The sequence below is a fragment of the Halichoerus grypus genome, chromosome 6 (assembly GCF_964656455.1).
Source record: "Halichoerus grypus chromosome 6, mHalGry1.hap1.1, whole genome shotgun sequence".
NCBI classification, from domain to species: domain Eukaryota; kingdom Metazoa; phylum Chordata; class Mammalia; order Carnivora; family Phocidae; genus Halichoerus; species Halichoerus grypus.
In genome coordinates, this window is record NC_135717.1 from 102,407,686 (window position 1) to 102,430,028 (window position 22,343).

The window sequence follows — 22,343 nt, forward strand, 5'->3', positions numbered from 1 at the left end:
CTTCATTGATCCCAAACCATAAATGTTACTTTAGTAACTAACTACTATTGAAGCCACTTAATCTCAATTTTGCTGATTGGGAAATAGAGGCATGATGAAATTACTTTTATTATTTGTAGATTTTATTATCAGGAAAACAGAGGTACTGTGATATCATCAGTTACTATTTAGGAGTTTTGTTTTTGGAAAGTCTGAGCATCAAGGACCATGTGTGCATTTCCCTTTGATTACCACAAGATGGGAGTGTTTCCTCCTTTTTGCTATTTATTAATCGCTTGAATTAGTATAGCAAATTGGAGATGCAACAAAAATCACATTCTCAAAGATTATTCAATTCTTGATTATAATACATTCAAGAGTTGATGTGTGTGGATAGAAATCTTATGTATAATAAAAATACATCAATAACTAGTTCTCAACAGATACAAGAAAGAGAATCACCAATTAGAACAAATTTTTTGCATGTAAAAATTAATGAATACAGAAAACATTTTTCACCAATACTCCTCTCCCAGACAAGAAGAAATGTCAGCAGGGCTTCTAGCAGCCATCTATGGGCATCTTACTGCAGTGAAGGCTGGTCTAGCTGAGGTGAGGCATGACCCAGCTCATAGTTCACGCGGAAGCATTATAGGACCAGAACTGCCTCTCTGCTCTTTAGGACAATGAATAGGAATTCAGTTCTCTCCCTGAGTGTAAATCTTATTAGAAATGTCATGCTTCAGACTGCTTCTGTTCCTCTCAGAGCTAGGGCCCACATGAACTAACATACAAACACAAGAGTGAATTATGACTACTTGTCAAAGACAGTGGCAATGAACTTCTTTCCGATTTCTTTCTAGCAGCCCCTCTCTTTTTGTTCTCTACCTGCCTTCAACTCTTTCGTCTTTAAAGCGTAGTTGGGGTGAACATTTGGTAACTTAGAATATAATTATTTTAAGATGATCCTAGAGTGAGTTTTATTATATTATTTACAAAGCTGCACATGGATGCAGCTTTTCTAAAATTTTTCAAACTGATTTCTTACATACAAAGGAAGGGGAATCAGTCACAAGAAAATAGAAATTAGGAACATAGGAAAGTGCTAACCACTGCAAACCAATGCTGGAAATATGAAGGGTATCAATAACTTCCATAAAGTCAGTAAACATGACTATTAACTTACTTATTTGTTGGCATGACTTATTTATTAATGTGAATAATTCCCAATTCTTACATTTATATAACATCTTTGAAGTGAATGGAGATACTTAACAAAAAGTGGTGGCCTTTTCCCAAGTAATAGTGTTTGTGGAATGGTAGAATTTTATTAATTTTAAAAATGTTTCTTAAACTTTTAGGGTCTACTATTGTTTGTAAATTAGTGAGAACTAGCAGAAAATGACTTCACTTAAGAAATGGTAAACTAGGGGCAGAGCAAGATGGCGGAGGAGTAGGAGACCTGGATTTCGTTTGGTCTCAGGAATTCAGCTGGATAGGGATCAAACCATTCTGAACACCTACAAACTCAATAGGAGATCGAAGAAAAGAATAGCAACAACTCTCTGAACAGAAAAGCAACCACTTTCTGGAAGGTAGGACCTGCGGAGAAGTGAATCCCAGGCAATATTCAGGAGGATAGATGGCGGGGGAGGGGGCCTCTGTCGGCCGCTTCTGGCAAGTGATAGAGCCACGGAGCACAAAAATCAGAACTTTTAGAAGTCGGCTCCACTGAGGGACGTCGCTCCAGTGGCTAAGCGGGGCGAGGAAACCTCGTGGGACAGTGTGGTCTCAGGACCCTCGGGGTCACAGAAAGACCAGGGGTGCCTGAGTGCGGCAGAGCTCCCAGGTATCGCAGCGGGGAAGCCGGCTGCAGAGACAGAGCCGAGGCGTGGGCTCTCAACTCGGGGTTGCCATAAACCGTGATCCACGGCACAGTCGGGCCACTGCTCCTCCAGCAGGGACCCAACAAGCGGCAGATCCGGGGAGACTCCCCTTCCTCCCCCGGGAGGAGCGGTGCAGGGATCTGCTGGGTTTGGAGACTACACACCGAGTCAGGTGCCGAAGATAGAGATGCTCGGTCACAGGCCGGGTGAGCATGAAGTGCAGCCGGAGACCGGGGAGACGGGAGTGATTGACTGCTTCTCTCTGGGAGCTCACTGAGGAGCGGGGCCCCGAGTTCTCAGCTCCTCTGGGGCGGAGATTGGGAGGCCGCCATTTTCACTCTCGGTCTCCAAAGCTGTATAGAAAGCTTGCAGGGAACAAAAGCTCCCGAGAGCAAACCCGAGCAGATTACTTAGGCCTAACCGGCAAGGGCGGGGCAATTCCGCCTCCGGCAAAGACATTTGGGAACCACGGCAACAGGCCCCACCCCCAGAAGATCAGCGAGAACAGCCAGCCAAGACCAAGTTTACCGATCAATGAGAATGGCAGAACTCCAGCGCTAGGGGAATACTGCACATAGAAATCATGGCTTTTTTCCCATGATTCTTTAGTCTTTCAAAGTTAATTTTTTTTTATTTTTTTTTGAATTTTTCTTTTTCCTTTTTTCAACATCTTATCAATCCCTTTTTTAAAAAACATTTTTATTTTTCATTTTTAGAGTCACATTCAATCCCTTCATAGTAGTTACCCTTATTTTTGGCATATATATATGTTGTTCTCTCTTTAAAATTTTGAGATAGTTTCTTCTAACAGATCAAAATAGACCCTAAATCTCTAGTGTATGGTTTTGTTCTACTCTCCTGCCTGATCACATTCTCTCCTTTTTTTTAAATCCTCTTTCTTTTTTCAAACAACTTATCAATTCCTTTTATAAAATTTTTTATAATTTTCATCTTTACAGTCATATTCCATCCCTTCATCATATCAACCCTTATTTTTGTACATATATGTTTTTCTTTCTTTAAAATTTTGGGAGGCACTTTCTTCTAACAGACCAAAATACACCCAAAATCTAGTGTGTGGCACTGATCTATGCACCAGCCTGATCATATTTGATCATATTCTGGGGTTTTTTGTTTTGTTCTGTTTTTGTTTGTTTTTATCTTTTTCTTTTTCTTTTTTTTTTTTTTCTTTTTTCTTTCTTTCCCTTTCTTTTCCCCCAGCTTCAGGTCTTTTCTGATTTCTTTAGAGTATATTTTCTGAGGATGTTGTTACCCTGTTAGCATTTTGCTCACTCATTATTCTCCTCTGGACAAAATGACAAGACAGAAAAAAATCACCTCAACAAAAAGAACAAGAGGTAGTACCAACTGCCAGGGACCTACTCAATACAGACATTAGTACGATGTCGGATCTAGAGTTCAGAATCATCACTTTAAAGATACTAGCTGGGCTTGAAAAAAGCATGGAAGTTATTAGAGAAACCCTTTCTGGAGAAATAAAAGAACTAAAATCTAACCAAGTCGAAATCAAAAAGGCTATTAATGAGGTGCAATCAAAAATGGGGACGCTAATTGCTAGGATAAATGAGGCAGAAGAGACAATCAGTGATACAGAAGACCAAATGATGGAAAATAAAGAAGCTGAGAAAAAGAGAGATAAACAACTACTGGATCACAAGGGCAGAATTCAAGAGATAAGCAATACCATAAGATGAAACATTAGAATAATTGGGATCCCAGAAGAAGAAGAAAGAGAGAGAGGGGCAGAAGGTATATTGGAGCAAATTATAGCAGAGAACTTCCCTAATTTGGGGAAGGAAACAGGCATCAAAATCCAGGAAGCATAGAGATCCCCTCTCAAAATCAATAAAAATAGGTCAACACCCCGACATCTAATAGTAAAACTTACGAGTCTCAGAGACAAAGAGAAAATCCTGAAAGCAGCTCGGGAGAAGAGATATGCAACCTACAATGGTAGAAACATTAGATTGTCAACAGACCTATCCACAGAGACCTGGCAGGCCAGAAAGGACTGGCATGATATATTCAGAGCACTAAATGAGAAAAATAGGCAGCCAAGAATACTATATCCAGCGAGGCTGTCACTGAAAATAGAAGGAGAGATAAAAAAGCTTCCAGGACAAACAAAAACTAAAGGAATTTGCAAACACGAAACCAGCCCTACAAGAAATATTGAAAGGGGTCCTCTAAGCAAAGAGAGAGCCTAAAAGCAACATAGACCAGAAAGGAACGCAGACAATATACAGTAACAGTCACCTTACAGGCAATACAATGGCACTAAATTCATATCTTTCAGTAGTTACCCTGGATGTAAATGGGCTAAATGCCCCAATCAAAAAACACAGGCTATCAGATTGGATTAAAAAACAAGACCCATCAATATGCTGTCTGCAAGAGACTCATTTTAGACCCAAAGACACCCCCAGATGGAAAGTGAGGGGGTGGAAAACCATTTACCATGCTAATGGATACCAAAAGAAAGCTGGGGTGGCAATCCTTATATCAGACAAATTCGATTTTAAACCGAAGCCTGCAATAAGAGATGAGGAAGGACACTATATCCTACTTAAAGGGTCTATCCAACAAGAAGATCTAACAACTGTAAATATCTATGCTCCTAACATGGGAGCAGCCAATTATATAAGGCAATTAATAACAAAAGCAAAGAAACACATCAACAACAATACAATAATAGTGGGGGACTTTAATACCCCCCTCACTGAAATGGACAGATCATCTAAGCAAAAGATCAACAAGGAAATAAAGACTTTAAATGACACATTGGACCAAATGGACTTCACAGACATATTCAGAACATTCCATCCCAAAGCAACGGAATACACATTCTTCTCTAGTGCCCGTGGAACATTCTCCAGAATCGATCACATCCTAGGTCATAAATGAGGTCTCAACCGGTACCAAAAGATTGGGATCATTCCCTGCCTATTTTCAGACCACAATGCTTTGAAACTAGAACTCAATCACAAGAGGAAAGTTGGAAAGAACTCAAATACATGTAGGCTAAAGAGCATCCTACTAAAGAATGAATGGGTCAACAAGGAAATTAAAGAAGAATTAAAAAAATTCATGGAAACCAATGAAAATGAAAACACAACTGTTCAAAATCTTTGGGATGCAGCAAAGGCAGTCCTAAGAGGAAAGTATATAGCAATACAAGCCTTTCTCAAGAAACAAGAAAGGTCTCAAGTACACAATCTAACCCTACACCTAAAGGAGTTGGAGAAAGAACAGCAAATAAAGCCTAAACTCAGCAGGAGAAGAGAAATAATAAAGATCAGAGCAGAAATCAATGAAACAGAAACCAAAAGAACAGTAGAACAGATCAACGAAACTAGGAGCTGGTTCTTTGAAAGGATTGACAAGATTGATAAACCCCTGGCCAGACTTACCAAAAAGAAAAATGACCCAAATCAACAAAATCATGAATGAAAGAGAGATCACAACCAACACCAAAGAAATACAAACAATTATAAGAACATATTGTGAGCAACTCTATGCCAGCAAATTAGATAACCTGGAAGAAATGGATGTATTCCTAGAGATGTATCAACTACCAAAACTGAACCAGGAAGAAATAGAAAACCTGAACAGACCTATAACCACTAAGGAAATTGAAGCAGTCATCAAAAATCTCCCAACAAACAAAAGCCCAGGGCCAGATGGCTTCCCAGGGGAATTCTACCAAACATTTAAAGAAGAATTAATACCTATTCTTTTGAAACTGTTCCAAAAAACAGAAATGGAAGGAAAACTTCCAAACTCATTTTATGAGGCCACCATTACCTTGATCCCCAAACCAGACAAAGACCCCATCAAAAAGGAGAATTACAGACCAATATCCTTGATGAACATGGATGCAAAAATTCTCACCAAAATACTAGCCAATAGGATCCAACAGTACATTAAAAGGATTATTCACCACGACCAAGTGGGATTTATCCCTGGGCTGCAAGGTTGGTTCAACATCCGCAAATCAATCAACGTGATACAATACATTAACAAAAGAAAGAACAAGAATCATATGATCCTCTCAATAGATGCAGAAAAAGCATTTGACAAAGTACAGCATCCTTTCTTGATTAAAAATCTTCAGAGTATAGGGATAGAGGGTACATACCTCAATATCATAAAAGCCATCTATGAAAAACCCACAGCGAATATCATTCTCAATGGGGAAAAACTGAGAGCTTTCCCCCTAAGGTCAGGAACACAGCAGGGATGTCCACTATCACCACTGCTATTCAACATAGTATTAGAAGTCCTAGCCACAGCAATCAGACAACAAAAAGAAATCAAAGGCATCCAAATCGGCAAAGAAGTCAAACTCTCACTGTTTGCAGATGATATGATACTTTATGTGGAAAACCCAAAACACTCCACCCCAAAACTGCTAGAACTCATACAGGAATTTAGTAAAGTGGCAGGATATAAAATCAATGCACAGAAATCAGTGGCATTCCTATACACCAACAACGACAGAAGAAAGAGAAATTAAGGAGTCGATCCCATTTACAATTGCACCCAAAACCATAAGATGCCTAGGAATAAATCTAACCAAAGAGGCAAAGGATCTGTACTCAGAAAACTATAAAATACTCATGAAAGAAATTGAGGAAGACACAAAGAAATGGAAAAACGTTCCATGCTCATGGATTGGAAGAACAAATATTGTGAAGATGTCAATGCTACCTAGAGCAATCTACACATTCAATGCAATCCCCATCAAAATACCATCCACTTTTTTCAAAGAAATGGAACAAATAATCCTAAAATTTGTATGGAACCAGAAAAGACCCTGAATAGCCAGAGGAATGTTGAAAAAGAAAAGCAAAGCTGGCGGCATCACAATTCCAGACTTCTAGCTCTATTACAAAGCTGTCATCATCAATACAATATGGTACTGGCACAAAAACAGAAAAAACAGATGCATAGATCAATGGAACAGATTAGAGAGCCCAGAAATGGACCCTCAACTCTATGGTCAACTAATCTTCGACAAAGCAGGAAAGAATGTCCAATGGAAAAAAGACAGTCTCTTCAACAAATGGTATTGGGAAAATTGGACAGCCACATGCAGAAGAATGAAACTGCATCATTTCCTTACACCACACACAAAAAGAGACTCTAAATGGTTGAAAGACCTCAATGTGAGACAGGAGTCCATCAAAATCCTAAAGGAGAACACAGGTAGCAACCTCTTCGACCTCAGCCACAGCAACTTCTTCCTAGAAATATCGCCAAAGGCAAGGGAAGCAAGGACAAAAATGAACTCTTGGGACTTTATCAAGATAAAAAGCTTTTGCACAGCAAAAGAAAGTCAACAAAACCAAGACAACTGACAGAATGGGAGAAGATATTTGCAAATGACATATCAGATAAAGGGCTAGTATCCAAAATCTGTAAAGAACTTATCAAACTCAGCACCCAAAGAACAAATAATCCAATCAAGAAATAGGCAGAAGACATGAACAGACATTTTTCCAAAGAAGACATCCAAATGGCCAAGAGACACATGAAAAAGTGCTCAACATCGCTCGGCATCAGGGAAATCCAAATCAAAACCTCAATGAGATACCACCTCACACCAGTCAGAATGGCTAAAATTAACAAGTCAGGAAACGACAGATGTTGGCGGGGATGCGGAGAAAGGGGAACCCTCCTACAGTGTTGGTGGGAATGCAAGCTGTTGCAACCACTCTGGAAAACAGTATGGAGGTTCCTCAAAAAGTTGAAAATAGAGCTACCATACGATCCAGCAATTGCACTACTGGGTATTTACGCCAAAGATACAAATATAGGGATCCGAAGGGGTACGTGCACCCCGATGTTTATAGCAGCAATGTCCACAATAGCCAAACTGTGGAAAGAGTCAAGATGTCCATCAACAGATGAATGGATAAAGAAGATGTGGTATATATATATTCAATGGAATATTATGCAGCCATCAAAAGGAATGAGATCTTGCCATTTGCTATGACGCGGATGGAACTGGAGGGTATTATGCTGAGCGAAATAAGTCAATCAGAGAAAGACATGTATCATATGACCTCACTGATAGGAGGAATTCTTAATCTCAGGAAACAAACTGAGGGTTGCTGGAGTGGGGGGTGGGGTGGGAGGGATGGGGTGGCTGGGTGGTAGACATTGGGGAGGGTATGTGCTATGGTGAGCGCTGTGAATTGTGCAAGACTGTTGAATCACAGATCTGTACCTCTGAAACAAATAACGCAATATATGTTAAGAAAAAAAAAAAAGGCAGGAGGGGTAAAATGAAGGGGGGGAAATCGGAGGGGGAGACGAACCATGAGAGACGATGGACTCTGAAAAACAAACTGAGGGTTCTAGAGGGAGGGGGGTGGGAGGATGGGTTAGCCTGGTGATGGGTATTAAAGAGGGCACGTTCTGCATGGAGCACTGGGTGTCATGCACAAACAATGAATCATGGAACACTATATCAAAAACTAATGATGTAATGTATGGTGATTAACATAACAATAAAAAAATTTAAAAAAGAAATGGTAAACTAAGGGACACCTGGGTGGCTCAGTAAGTGCCCGCCTTTGGCTCAGGTCATGATCTCAGGGTCCTGATATCCAGTCCCGTGTCTGGGCTCCCAGCTCAGTGGGGAGCCTGCTTCTCCCTCTCCCTCTCCTCCCTGCTCATTCTTTCTTCTTCTATCTCAAATAAATAAATAAATAAATAAATAGGTAAACTAATATTAATGGGAAATTTGGGAAACCTTAGTTTTTAAGATATCTTATGAATTAATTTTTAAATGTGAAAAACTATTCTTGGTGTTTGTTAATTAACTAAACATATTAACCTCTCACAAATTTGAGGAACTCCACTCCCTAACAGAACCCGAGGACCTCTATGGAAATGCTGTCATTTGAGATGGACTTGGCTGGGGTGTTGGATAGGCTGAGAGAAGTCAGCCTTAGCCCGATAACCTAGTAAGCAGCGAGTCAGTGTTAACTATTATTTCGAGCAGCATTAGTATTTGCCCCAGCTGTTACTTAAAACTTGGTTCAGTGTTTAATGTTCTTTTTCCTGTGCAGGCCGGCAAAGGGTTTCTCCGGTCCATAAGAGCTACTCCGATGGCTGTGGCAGATTTAATTCCCGTGGATACAGTCGTCAATCTCACCTTGGCTGTGGGATGGTACACGGCTGTTCACAGGTGCGCATGCGGAAGCCGGCTTTCAAAGATTTGATGAGGAGGAGGGTGAATATGTTAGGCTTAGTTTCAAGATATACGCATTTGATTGTAGAAGACCCCAAATGTCAGAGAGAATCGGTCTCAGTATTTTACATAGTTCCAAATATGCCATCACGTATGCATGGAGGTATTTTATAAATACTGCTTCGTATTTTGTATAAAGTAACAAACTCTAAATCATTTAACCTTAAAATTCTAACCCAAAAAAGCTTTTCTTTCTATTCAGTAATCTAAAATACAGCTCCCTTTTTTAAGGCAAAGGAGATAAAAGTGGGTGAAATAAGGGCATCTTTTATATTTTATACAGCTGCTCATTTCCTGATATATGGCAAAAGTTCAGATCTCCATTGGGGGGGGAGCTCTATTTCCTAGTACAAAAAAAAAAAAAAAAAAAGTTGTTTGTATATTTGACTCTGTTTGTAAATGGCAAAAAGAATTAAATTTTTCTTATTTGAAGTCAGCCATTTAGTTGTTTTCCAATCCAGCAGGGCTGAACTGGACTTAGAAGAAAACATAGCCTATATTTTGCCCAATAAACATGTCTAGAAGTTAACAATATGATCTACTTTCTCATTGTCATGGTACCTCCATTTGCTCCCTAAATACATCAACTTATTTGAGCCCTCTTTCATATGCACATGCACAAACACTTTCCTCGTCTTCTTCCATTGTGCATTTTTACCCAAAGAAGGAACAGAAGATGGAGCGTTGACCTAGTTATAGGAATTATTGAAACATCCTTGCCTACATGGTGTTTTTCCCTATCTTTCATTTGTCCTCCATTTTGTTGTATTTATTTAATTTTTATTTCATTTTCCAGACCTAAGTCAACATTAATCTACCACTGTACATCTGGTAACCTCAATCCTTGTAATTGGGGCAAAATGGGTAAGTGCCTGTAGAGATGTAACTACATAACTATTAGCATCTGCCCGCACAGTTTTAGTGTCTACCACAGGGGGAAAATGTGACAAAATGTGTCTTGGAGCTTAGAGTCTAATGGGAGAAAAAGACAAAAAATAAGTAAAAGATAAAATAATTAGTAATAATGAATGTGTAAGAGTTAACTAGAATGTGCTGTGGAGCATCAAAGAAAGGGGGTTAGTGGGAATAATGTGCATGATTGTAAGCAATAAGGGGTCCACTGGCTATAAAGATTTTAAAAATAGATAAAACCGAGTAAAAGTCAGCAGTTATAAGTAACGTCAGTGAGGAAATGCTCCTCGTGCTGAGGCAGGGGCTGCTCACACACACACACGTCCCTTGTCCCCTGGCTACATCACTGCAACTGTGAGATCATCAATAACCAAGTAGATTTAGAAGAGTTCAATAATGCTACCTTTTGTTATTGAGTCAGTGATACTCTTCATCGATTTATACAGTGAGCCATAAGTGTAACCTCGAAAGTATCTTGTTGAATGGAAGTAATTAATCCTGCATGTAACTGAAAATTAGCTAACCAATCTTGTACTCCTTTGTCAATTTAGGAGTTGGTTTTCTGCAAATATCTGAAACTTTGAGATCATCTAGTTTTATTTAGGTACTAAATATAAAAAAAAAATCACATGTACTTAATTTGTTAGAATCTGATTTCCATTTCAGAGCACTCTGCTATGCTATTCTATTTGTAAAGTTGTTACTTCAATAAAAATGAAATGAAATTACTGCCATCAAAGTTCTTTAGATCATATATCCAGTTATTTAGACCATATATCTAAATAATTCTGAAAACATTTGGAAATAAAAATAAATCTCCTCTACCTCAGTAACAGGATTAAAAAACAAGCATTAATAGAAGCAAAGAAGATATGTTAAGCTCTTAAATAAAAAGATGCTACATGTAAATTCCATTTCTGAAATTCAAAATTCTTCTTCCATGCCAAAACCTATTATCTGTTTATCAAATTATACAATGTCATAGTTGAAAGTAATCTTAAAAATAATCTAGTGGCCTTGCTTTATTTTATATATGAGGCCCCAACAGAGTAAAAGATCTATTCAAATTCATATGGAGGGCTCGTACCTCAAACAGAAGTAGAAGACAGGTCTCTGGCCTCTGTGCAGTACCCATTCCAGTAGTGATTCTTAAAAGTGAATATGAATCCCTCTGGGAGGAAAAAGAGATTCCTAGGTCAGATGTTTCTTGAGAATCTCTTCTGTATAAGGTATATGTATTTTATATAGATTTCCAAGTAATATACTTTAAAGAGGACAATAATCATATTACCATAATAACTGCAATCTTCATCATAATTGAATAATGAACTTAGGTATATTCTTTGAAAATTTTACATAGATAAAATGAACATTGAAATTGGAATTAATATCATTTGAAAAGAATTTTACAAATGTACATTAAAAGTTTCTAAACTTTTATCTAGGTTTTATCTACATAATTTACATAATAATATAAAAAATATTGTGGAAAAAATCTGGAGACAAGAATGGATGGACAATGGAGTCTGGGATATTCCCAGAGAAGCAGAAATACCAAAGAAGTAAAAGACTGGTATCTAAAGTGAACCAACACAAGGGAATCCTGCCTTAATATTCTCTTTTTCACTTAAACCTTTATGAAGCTTTAAGTAGCCCTTTATAAAGGTTTAAGTAAATATGAAGAAACTTTACTGATGGTTCTACAACTAATGATCCAACCTAGGAAATAAGGCCCTCAGGCTCTATCTTGAGGCTTTCAGAATAGACTAGATAACCTGGGAACCAAATGATGGATTTTAAGTTTTTCTGAACAATACTTCACTGTATTGACTGAAACTATTTCCCCAAGAAGTTGTTTTAGATAAAGGTTTCAGGAAAAGGACCCAATTCAGAACCCATTCTCGTTATTTGATTTTGTAGGTGACCTCTTGCCTGGCATAAATATCTTAATATTGTTCTCAGAGATTGATTCTTGACTCTACACAGCCAATCACTGGTCTTTATCATTTTGACCCATTGCAAATGCCCTCCACTACAGTGGGCTTATATGCTCCTAGACTTGTACTCTATTTTTTTCCCCAGGACTCCAAGTCTTGGCAACCTTTGAAAAAGTCCCATTTGAGAGAGCTTTTAGGAGGCCAAATGCAGACTTCACAACCAACACCATCACAAGCCAGTACTGGAATGCAGTCAGCCACCGGGCCCCTGCCATCATCTACGACTTCTATCTGCGGCTCACAGGAAGGAAGCCCAGGTGAGAAGCCGGGTCAGTTGCTTTAAGAGCGTTGTTGCATGGAAGATTAGGGCCCCCGAAGTCCTTAGCCCTCCTTTCATCTGGGGCTTGAAGGTGACAACTGAATCTTACATAAATTTGGGGCCAACTGAAGCAGTAGTAATGAGAATCCCCAAAGGGACCCCTACCTTAAAAATCCTCTGTCATAATAAAGGAAGTTAAATGTTGAGAAACTTGTTTGGTGAATTCAGCAAGTAATCATCCACCCAAAAAGCAAAGCAACTGAGACTGTAAGTCTGGGGTTTTCTAAACTGTTAGGTAATCTTAAAAACGGTAACACACACACACACGCGCGCGCGCGCGTGGGATGACGTGGGATGATCTCGTTTTCATTCTCACAACAATCCAGAGAGGATGTACTCATTACACCAATTTTACAAATAGGAAATAGAAGCTAAGGGAAGAATATAGAGTAGTCTAGAAGTTGAAAAGAGGAAAGATCTGGAGAAACCTGAACTAGAGTTACTGCCACCTAGAGGTGAGTAAAGAAATTAAAGGGAACAAGGTAGAACGAAATGTGCTGATGCTGGGCAGCTCTGTCGCCATCTAGCTGTGTGACATAGGACCTATCCCTTTCTCTCTGTCTCACTTGAAGAATTTTCTGTTGCGTCTGAAAAGTCATCATTGTTATAATTACCAAAGGCAATCCCTGCAAGCAAGCATTGGAAGCATGAATAGCATTGCCTTCTATGCTAGTCTCTTTATAGGAAAAAGTCTCTCTCGGCATTTATTAGCAGTGCAAATGGCTAAAACTTAGGCAATGTTGCATTTATCCAAATTTGCAGAGAACTTATTTAGAGCTCATAACTCAGTAATCAGGTTCTTCTTGAGCAAGGTGAAAAGGAGATGCTGTGGCTATGGGGAAAATATTTGTATGGGGCTTATTAAATAAAGATGGGGAAAGAAGGAAAACAAACATTATAGACAGAAATGCTGAGAACTTTAAAATTTATCAGGGTTGGAAGACCTGGATAAAGAGCAAAGTTCTGTAAGTAGAAAAGAAAAAAGGTGGAAGGGAGCCAATAAAAATCTTTATGAATTTTGAGAAATTAAATTGTAATATTTGTGGGAAATGGGTAGGTTTCTATAAGAATTTTAAGAATCATCTTTATGGCAGAAAATGCTAGAATTCTTTTAGACTCTTTCCCTTCCCAGGTATGTTTGTGTGTAATCTATGCATTTACAACCATATATAGACATATATAAATATAGTTTTGCTTTGAGGTATGTGCGTGCGTGTGTGTAAATCAAGCTTACATATTTTCCAAATTTTTTTCACTAATTTTCCTTGAAAATCTAAGTCATTCTGCCTAGTTTTTTCCTATTACAATAGGGTAATGAATATCAGTGCACCTGCATTTTTTTTTTTTGGAACATACCACTAGGTCTGGGGAGGATGCTGAGTGTGACTGCTGGATTGGAGGCTATCTGGATTTTGCAACTGCCGCTAGGTTGCCCTGAAGGAAGGCTCTATCATTTTGTACTACCACATCAGCATGGGGGGGTAAAAATGCGTTTTTAATTACCCTCATCAATTCTTGGCAAAACGAAATCAATCTTTTGAATTGTCAAACTAATGGCAATGAAAGTCATCTCTTTGTTACTTTGATTTGCATTCCCCTGATTGCTGGAGGGGCTGGGCTTTCATTTGTTCATTGGACATTCAAGGTTTCTCCTCTGTGAGTTGTCTGCCTCTGCTTCTCACCTATTTTTCTATTGGGTTGACCTTATTAACTTACAGAAACTCATATTTGTGTGAATAAATATATATTTAATGTATTTTCTCCAAGTCAATTTCTTATCTCATAACTTTGATTATGAAGCTTTTTCTAATACAAGGGGACTACCTACAATGTAGGATTTCTTAAGAGATGGAGTTTGGAGTCTGACTTACACATTTAAATCCTGGCTTTACCAAGTCAAGGGCTATATGAGCCCTAAATTACTGTCTCTAATACCTAACTGCCTCACCTGTAAAAAGGGGCAGTAATCATACCTATTTTATAAGGTTTTATGTAAGACAGCATAGAATATAATAATCACTGTCATTACTGAAGAAGTTTTAGATTTTTATGTGAAAAAAATGAATCACTCTTTTCCTTTATGGGTTTTACATTTTATGTGTTAAGAAGAACTTCTGTATCTGAAAGTAATAAATGTATTCTTTCTAAGAAAAAATACTATTATGCTGATATATTCCTGTATATAGGATATCATTCTACAATGATTATTTTTTAAAAATTAAAATAAATTTCTTGAAATCACATCAATGACATCGGAGTTGTAGGAGGGATAAAGATTGTCGTCCATTTGGGCTGCTATAACAATCTCATAGACTGGGTTGGTTATAAACAATGGAAGTTGATTTCTGAGACTGGGCAGTCTAAGACCACGGTGCTGGTAGATTCAGCATCTGCTGAGGGCCTGCTTTCTGGCTCCTAGACAGCCATCTCTCTGTGTCCTCACATGTGGAAAGGCCAGGAGAGATTTCTGGGGTCTCTTTTATAAAGGGCACTAATCACCTCCCAAAGTCTTCTCCAAATACTATCACATTGGTGAGAATAGGTTTAAATCTATGAATTTGGAAAGGATAAATATTCAGTCGATAGCAAAAATATAAGATGGTAATAGCCAAATGGAACCCTTTTATGATGCTTGTATCAGGAAATAACGAGTCTACCTTCTGCCTAAGAATTTCCCATGATACAATGAGGGCAGTCCCTCTTAAGTCATTAGGTATATGGGCGTTAGGATTTGACCAGAAATAAGACCAAATTCCCAAAATAGCATCACAAGTCATTACTGGGTCAACTGCAGTAATCACTACTGCTAAAACTGGCCTGAGATAAATGTTCTAAAGGCCAAATGTTCTATAGGCCAAAGTGATTTGTAGCCAGATCTAGGTTGATGCATTCGCTGTGTGACCTTGAACCTGTTAATCCTTCTGTAAGATGAAGATAAAGAATATAGGTCTTTACTACCTGTGAGGATCAAATAAGAGCAACTATGAAAGTTTTCCATAAATTGCTTTAGAGTTGGAAAGTTCACACAGTGGAGATGGTCCACGTCCTGATCCCAGGATGGGAAGATGCCAGCCATGGGAAGTAATGGGACACAGAGTGGTGAGATTACAAAAGCAGAGGCTTTTTCAGGTTGGTCAAAACTGGGTTGGAATTTTCCTTTTGATACTTATATTATCATGGCCACTTAATCTATCTTAAGCTCACTTTGCCTGTTCATAAAATGTAGATACATACCTACCTAACAGATGCTATGAGAACTAGCTGAGATAATAATTTTTTAAAGTATCAGCATGGTGCCAGACACTGGGTTATCACCTAGTAAGTTCTTTTCTGGTATCAGGCTGGGTTTTAAAAATGTTTGCTACTCTTAAGGTAGTAAAGAGGAAGAGGAGGAGTTTGGTGGTTTTAAAATGATTAATAGAACAAAATCCTTTAGATTCATCCCCTTCCTTCATTCAACAGAGAGTTAATGTGGAAAGAGAAAAAAGAATACGTGTTTTAATGAGAAAATGGGGGAAAGAGAAGAGTGAAATTTTTTATATTTTCTCGAAAGTAATTTGTCACACATCCTATAGAGTAACAGGGAAATCAGCCATCAGTGGTGTGCTGATATTTGTTCCTACCTGATCTTTACCCCAGGATGACAAAGGTCATGAATCGGCTTTTAAAAACCGTTTCCATGCTGGAGTATTTTGTCAACCGGAGTTGGGAATGGAGCACGTACAATACGGAAATGCTGATGTCTGAGCTGAGTCCTGAAGATCAGAGAGTAAGTAGAGCACTGACAACCAACAGGAAAATCTTGCTCATTTGGAATTTAGAATTATTTGACCTGGAAAGCTGATGAATAAAGGAAGTTTTAGTTATATACACAATCTTTTTTGGGGGGGGGCCCTAAGAAAATCTGTCCGTGCTATTGACACAATTGCAGGACATAAGTTAATGTAAGAGACCTGAGTTCTTGACTTTGATTAGATCCTCACTGCTATCCTGCAGTCACATTTCACATACTTTGCTTCAATCCCTGTTTGCCCTTGGTGGCTGTTTTCAACAAACCTCTATATTTTCCCTAACCCCACAACATAGGACTTCAATGAAAAAATCATTAACTTTACCGCTCATAAACACATCCACTCTTCTTGTTAAATCAAAATCATTCTGCATCTCCAAAGCTAACCCCTCCTCACATGTGCATCCCACCAAGACCTCCCTCTCTCCCTCCCTCTAGCACACTGACAGCACAGACAGCCTCCCTCTCCCTCTAATGACCTGTCTTCAACAATTCAGACTTTCTCAAGACAGGCCTTCACTTTTAATTGCTGAGCATCAGTGCCATTTATTTCTTTACATTAGCTTCTGGGCAATTGCAGATATTAGGTCCTGAAATCTTTGCATATTCTGAAATTCACAAATATAGAAATCTTTCATACTGGGCGCCTGGGTGGCTCAGATGGTTAAGCATCTGCCTTCGGCTCAGGTCATGATCCCAGGGTCCTGGGATCGAGTCCCGCATCAGGCTCCCTGCTCGGAAGAGGGCCAGCTTCTTCCTCTCCCTCTGCTGCTCCCCCTGCTTGTGCTCTTTCACTCTGTCAAATAAATAAAATCTTAAAAAAAAAAAAAAAAAAAAAGAAAGAAATCTTTCATACTTTGTACATGTTCCTAGCTTTTTTTTCTTGAGGAGTCAGGTGTTCCCCGAGCATATCCTTAGTTTTCAACTAAACTTCAAAGTTTTCACTCTCTTGATTGACATTATCTACTATTTTTTATTTTAAAGAATAAAGCATTTCTTGATTTATCTAGTACTTGGCAGCATGTAGAAGAGACCAAGTCAAACTGAAAAGGAAATGTTAGAAGGCCATAGTTCACCTCACTTGCCAGTTAAGGGATTTACTCCTACACTCCAGCCTCACAGAGCATGATTCAAATCCAAAAACTATAAAGCCCTAAAATTACTTAGGGTAATGGGACCTAAGGGTTACTTGCAAAGTCAAACACCGTTAAGTGTTATATTAAATATATTAAATACACCAAGTGAGATTTAGAGATTTAGAAATAATTGCTGAGCATCTCTAAACCTGACATGAAATAGAGCTATTTTCAGAAATGTTTACATACCTTGTATAGCCAAAATTATTCTAAGCACTTGTTTAAAATGTGTAATGATCAAACTAGCTTATTAAAAAAAAAAAAACTCTAGCTATTGTAAATTATTTTTAAAATTAGCTTCAAATCTCATGTACGCTTATTTTTATTGCATTCTCTCCAAGGAATTTATCCATCTAAATAATTCAAAAGGTAATAGCTTAGAGTTTCGTTTTTTGACATTTTACTATTTTAACCTAAAATAACCAAAAATTTTGTGGAAAAAAAAAATTAAATATGCTATGGATTTATCATATGCTTTCAAAATATCTTAGCAAAGGTAATAGTCCTGAATAATTTGGTATAATTGCCAAACTCTGGCTTAGAATTGAGTTTGATTCGCCCTATGTAATGAGGATTCCAAACTAGGGCCTCACTGAAATCTAACTTAGAAATGTGAAATAGCATAAAAATAAAAGCCTCTTATATAGATGAATAAGTAATATTTAGTACTACTATAGAAAACAAACATATCCAAAGTGACAATTATTTTTGGAAAGCATTTCAGCTGTTGGACAAGTCTATGAAGCTCTCTGGAACTCAATCTCATCTGCTTTGTTAACACTCCATATAATTTCACAAAGATTTAACTTGCAATAAACACATATAATAAAAGAACAAGAGAAATAAAGTGCCAAACTAGGGAAAATGTTAAAATGTGAAGTCAAAGATAAGAAAAATAGAATGTCCATCCATGTGTAGTCTACGAGATCCTATCTAGTCACTGCAGTTAAGCAGGAAATTTGTTTTTGAGCTTTCTGGTGGCAAAGTGAAAGGGAAAATATAGTTTCATGGCTTCTATGTCCAAGAGGAGGAAATGCACTAGTGTTCCAAGAGAAGCACTAACTCTTACCACTTAACTCTAAATGTTTTTGAAGGGCTTCATTTAACAGCACACATAGTAGATAACATCTCTAAAGCAAATACAGAATATAAATTGTTAAACTTTTCCTTAAGGCTTTGCTTATCCAGTTTACCTTAATCTGCACAATGAAGTAGGAAAGGATGGTAGGCCAAGGAAACACCACCAAAATTTAAGAATGGAAAAGAAAAGAAGCACAATTTGTTTTGGTCCCTAACCAAAGTTATTCCATCACTTTTAAAAATAATTAATCCCCATTTGCTTGAAATGAAAGTAGCTTTTACCAGACTAATGCCAGTTCCTTTAAGTTTCCCCTCACAAGACTTCCCAAAAGTCAAATATTTGTGCTTGATCTATGTTTAAATATTTCTGTGTAAATGGCAACCCATATTGTCAATGCCTTTGAAATAACAGCTCAAATAATCTCCTTTGGAGGGGTCCAAACCAAGTCTCTCAAACCAAATGTCACTCATTTATGTAAAAGAAACTTCATCAAAAGGACAAGGTGACTGTCTCCAGCAATGAAAATCTGGCAATCCATAATCTCTTCTTGCCTTTCAGGTATTCAACTTTGATGTGCGCCAGTTGAACTGGTTGGAATACATTGAAAATTATGTTTTAGGAGTTAAGAAGTACTTATTGAAAGAGGATATGGCTGGGATCCCAGAAGCAAAACAACATTTGAAAAGGTAAGAATAATCAGTCAGTTAATATTTATTAAGCACTTACCACATGTATCTGATTTTATACCAGACATGAAATTTGAGTGGGTGAGGGGAGGAATTAACATTTTTCGAGCATTTACTACCTTACAGGTCCTTCCTTGTATACTCTCTTCTTGTAATACAGTTTCACCTAGATTTCACCACACCCCTAGGAGGGAGGTATTATTTTGTTATCCCATTTTTTCTTTTTTTTTAATCCAAAAACTATTTAGACTCAAAGAAGGTAAGTAACTTGTCCATGGTAAGACGTGGGAAGTAGAGGCACCAGATTTGAACCCAAGTTTCTCTGTTTCTTCTACCACATCTTGTCATAATGTGATATAAAGAATACCCAACAAGCAGGAAACCTGACTGTGCTCTTTAACATGGGCAAATCAACCATTCTTCAAGTCTTTAAACTGCCCTAAATTTCTTTCAGTCATTATTCCATATGGGACAAAGAACCAGAACAGTCTGATATAATTCTGTTAGAAGCAAAGGGTTTTTAATGCACAGATTATAAGCTTGGAAAAGTAAATTGCAAACAGAGAGGAACATTGAATAGCAGACTGAGAACTTTAGAACTTACCTTCTACTGAGCAAGAACCAGTGAAGATTTGTGGTATGGTAATACGATCAAAGTATGTTTAAGAAAGATTGTTAGTCATGTTTGTAAGATAGGTTAAAGTAGGGAGAGGTATGGAAAAGAGAAACTAGTCAGGGGAATACTATGGAAATCTGATTATTCAGAAGGCATGTTGTGGAAATAAGAACTGTAAAAATCAAAAGGTCATAAGGTCATGCCACATACCTGTGAGCACCTAACAATTTGCTGGTCACAACCAGGAAACAACACACTTAGGCTTCAGATAACACAGTTGGGTCTTTGGTGCTGTTTTAACTTTGATTCTGTATGTCTGTTCCCCAGGCTCCGAAATATTCACTACCTCTTTAATACTGCCCTCCTCCTCATCGCCTGGCGCCTTCTCATTGCAAGATCTCAGATGGCTCGGAATGTCTGGTTCTTCATTGTGAGCTTCTGTTATAAATTCCTCTCCTACTTTAGGGCATCCAGCATGCTTAAGGTCTAAGAACACTGGGCAAGCTCCTTTTGTCTGGAACCTTTTGGATACCTCTAAAACAGCAAACTGTGGTTCTCAAGATTAGGAAGTAACAAAGAATATGCCCAAGCTCATTACCTGTCAAATGTGTTGTCATGTCTTCATCTGTTTCTTACCTATATATTTTTATTTCAGTGAGAGAAGGAAAGTCATATCCTAGCCTATAATCATACATATCTTAGGAAAAATTATTTCCAGATTGCTTCCTAACACTCCATTCTGTGCCCTTGAATATAAAACACCAAAGTACATTTATCTGTCCATATTTAGGTATTTTTCTCTTGAGAGGACTAATTTTGACTCCATGAACATGGAAGAACACATGATAGAAGCTGAAATATGCTAAAAGGCAGTTCTAACCTTGGAATCATTCTGAGGTACCCAGTATAAAGGTTTAAAATCAAGATTAAGTTGAGGAAGAATGATCTTCTCATCCTCAGAAATACTGTAAAAGAAATAATTCTCTACTGAAATCTCAGCTTCCTTTTTGTGTTATACCATGAAGACTTGATTGAAGGCTGGGGGAATTGGAAAAGTGGGTTCACATTTAGCACTTCCCTCAACTACACCCATTTCTGAAATCTAAAAAAAAAAAAAAATGAGATATAAATAATTATGTACAGAATGAGGGCTCAAACGTACATAGTTGCACTGGGACTGTTTATGCTTGTAAGTAAAATTAGTTCTCATAATTTGAAACTGACAACTATTATTTCTAAATCTTTTGAATCACCCATTTTCCTGATAACCTTCTCCCAAGAGTTTCCTTTTTGTTCATTGAAGTCACCAAACCCCTTCTATTTAAGCTTATTTTGCTCAGGCCTCAGGGTGAGAGTGACTAATGGGAGGAAGGTACTAGGCTAGAATCTTAAAAAAAAAAAAAAAAACAGTCCCCTGATCTTTTCCAGTGAGGAAAGCAAAATTTTAAATATAAATGTAAATATTTAGTCTTTTTCTGCAATGTGGTGAAGACTACCCTTCTGTGATCACCCTTCTGTGATCACCAGGACTTGCTAGTATCTTGATCATTCCACTTGCACAATGTTAACTGTACAATGTACAGCTGATAAGGATAGACTTCACTAAGTGACTGTCAGTTTAGAGAATAGGTGTTGTTTATTTAAAAATATTTTATGTATAATACCAATGAATTAATGGGTAAAAACTGTATTTATTCTCAAATCCCTATAATAATAATATAACTGTTATCCTGACTTTCCTCGCATTTGAGAGATCAGTGTACGTTGGATTGCAGCATTTCATGTTAAAAACATGGAATATTATTCAAATATAGTATTTGGGACCTAAGTAACTAAAAATAATCACACCTACTAGAAAATTACACAAGCATAAACTGGTAAGGAAGGCAGTTATAAGTATGCTCACTTTCTGGAATAATTAGTAATACTCAGAAAGCTGCGCACGTAGTTGCAGTGCACAAGGCTTGAGGGCAGCTTCTAGTCTGGTATTACTTGAGATTTTTCTGAACACCATAAAGGGCATCTGGGGGGAGCTCTTCTGGGCAGTATCTTTTCCAATCTCATCTAAGGTCTGGGAACTTCTTTCCAGGGCAGAAAAACCAGCTCTGAAGCAAAGCACTTGGTGATCTTTAGTTTGAGATGTCTATATGATACTTCTGAGTTACACGGATTAAGATACAAACTATAGATATGATAAAAATGAAATCAAGTTATAATTCAATGAGACTGGATAAAACATAATTATTCTAAGAATTTACTATCTTTTGATTATTCACCAATTCCATAAATTCCACTGATCAAGTATTCATTTTGACTTTTGATTAAATGAAAGTTTGAATTAAAAAAAATGTTTTCCTCTTCTAGTGTTGTATCTTTAACTGCTAACTACTACAGATCTCCTCCCTCCCCAGAGAAAAAAAGATAGAATTTTCCAAAGAAACTACCAGATGAGTATAAATTTTAACGCATAGATACATAATGCTTAAATGTTTTCTGATACCATTAATAGGGTTACATTTACACCCTAAGCATGTTTTATCTGTGGCATTAAAGAAATGACACAAAGTTCTGTGATGATTAAGCAATAAAAATAGGTATCGGTATGAAAGAAAATCCCTAATTATTTTATATCAAGACCACTTAATTGAATGCCTAATAC

General features: G+C 37.6%; 1 protein-coding gene across 2 annotated transcripts in view; it reads left to right on the forward strand.

Moving 5' to 3' along the window:
* The window catches only part of FAR2 (fatty acyl-CoA reductase 2), a 151,276-nt gene extending 129,232 nt beyond the window's left edge, over positions 1 to 22,044 (forward strand). For both annotated transcript variants that reach the window (XM_036084669.2, XM_078075827.1), the window contains exons 7-12: positions 8,966 to 9,084; positions 9,944 to 10,011; positions 12,142 to 12,313; positions 16,015 to 16,144; positions 18,941 to 19,068; positions 20,012 to 22,044. In XM_036084669.2, coding sequence (XP_035940562.1) covers positions 8,966 to 9,084; positions 9,944 to 10,011; positions 12,142 to 12,313; positions 16,015 to 16,144; positions 18,941 to 19,068; positions 20,012 to 20,174 — 780 coding nt within the window. In that variant the 3' untranslated portion in view covers positions 20,175 to 22,044. The remainder of the gene's footprint in view (positions 1 to 8,965; positions 9,085 to 9,943; positions 10,012 to 12,141; positions 12,314 to 16,014; positions 16,145 to 18,940; positions 19,069 to 20,011) is intronic.
* The last annotated feature ends 299 nt before the right edge of the window (positions 22,045 to 22,343 follow it).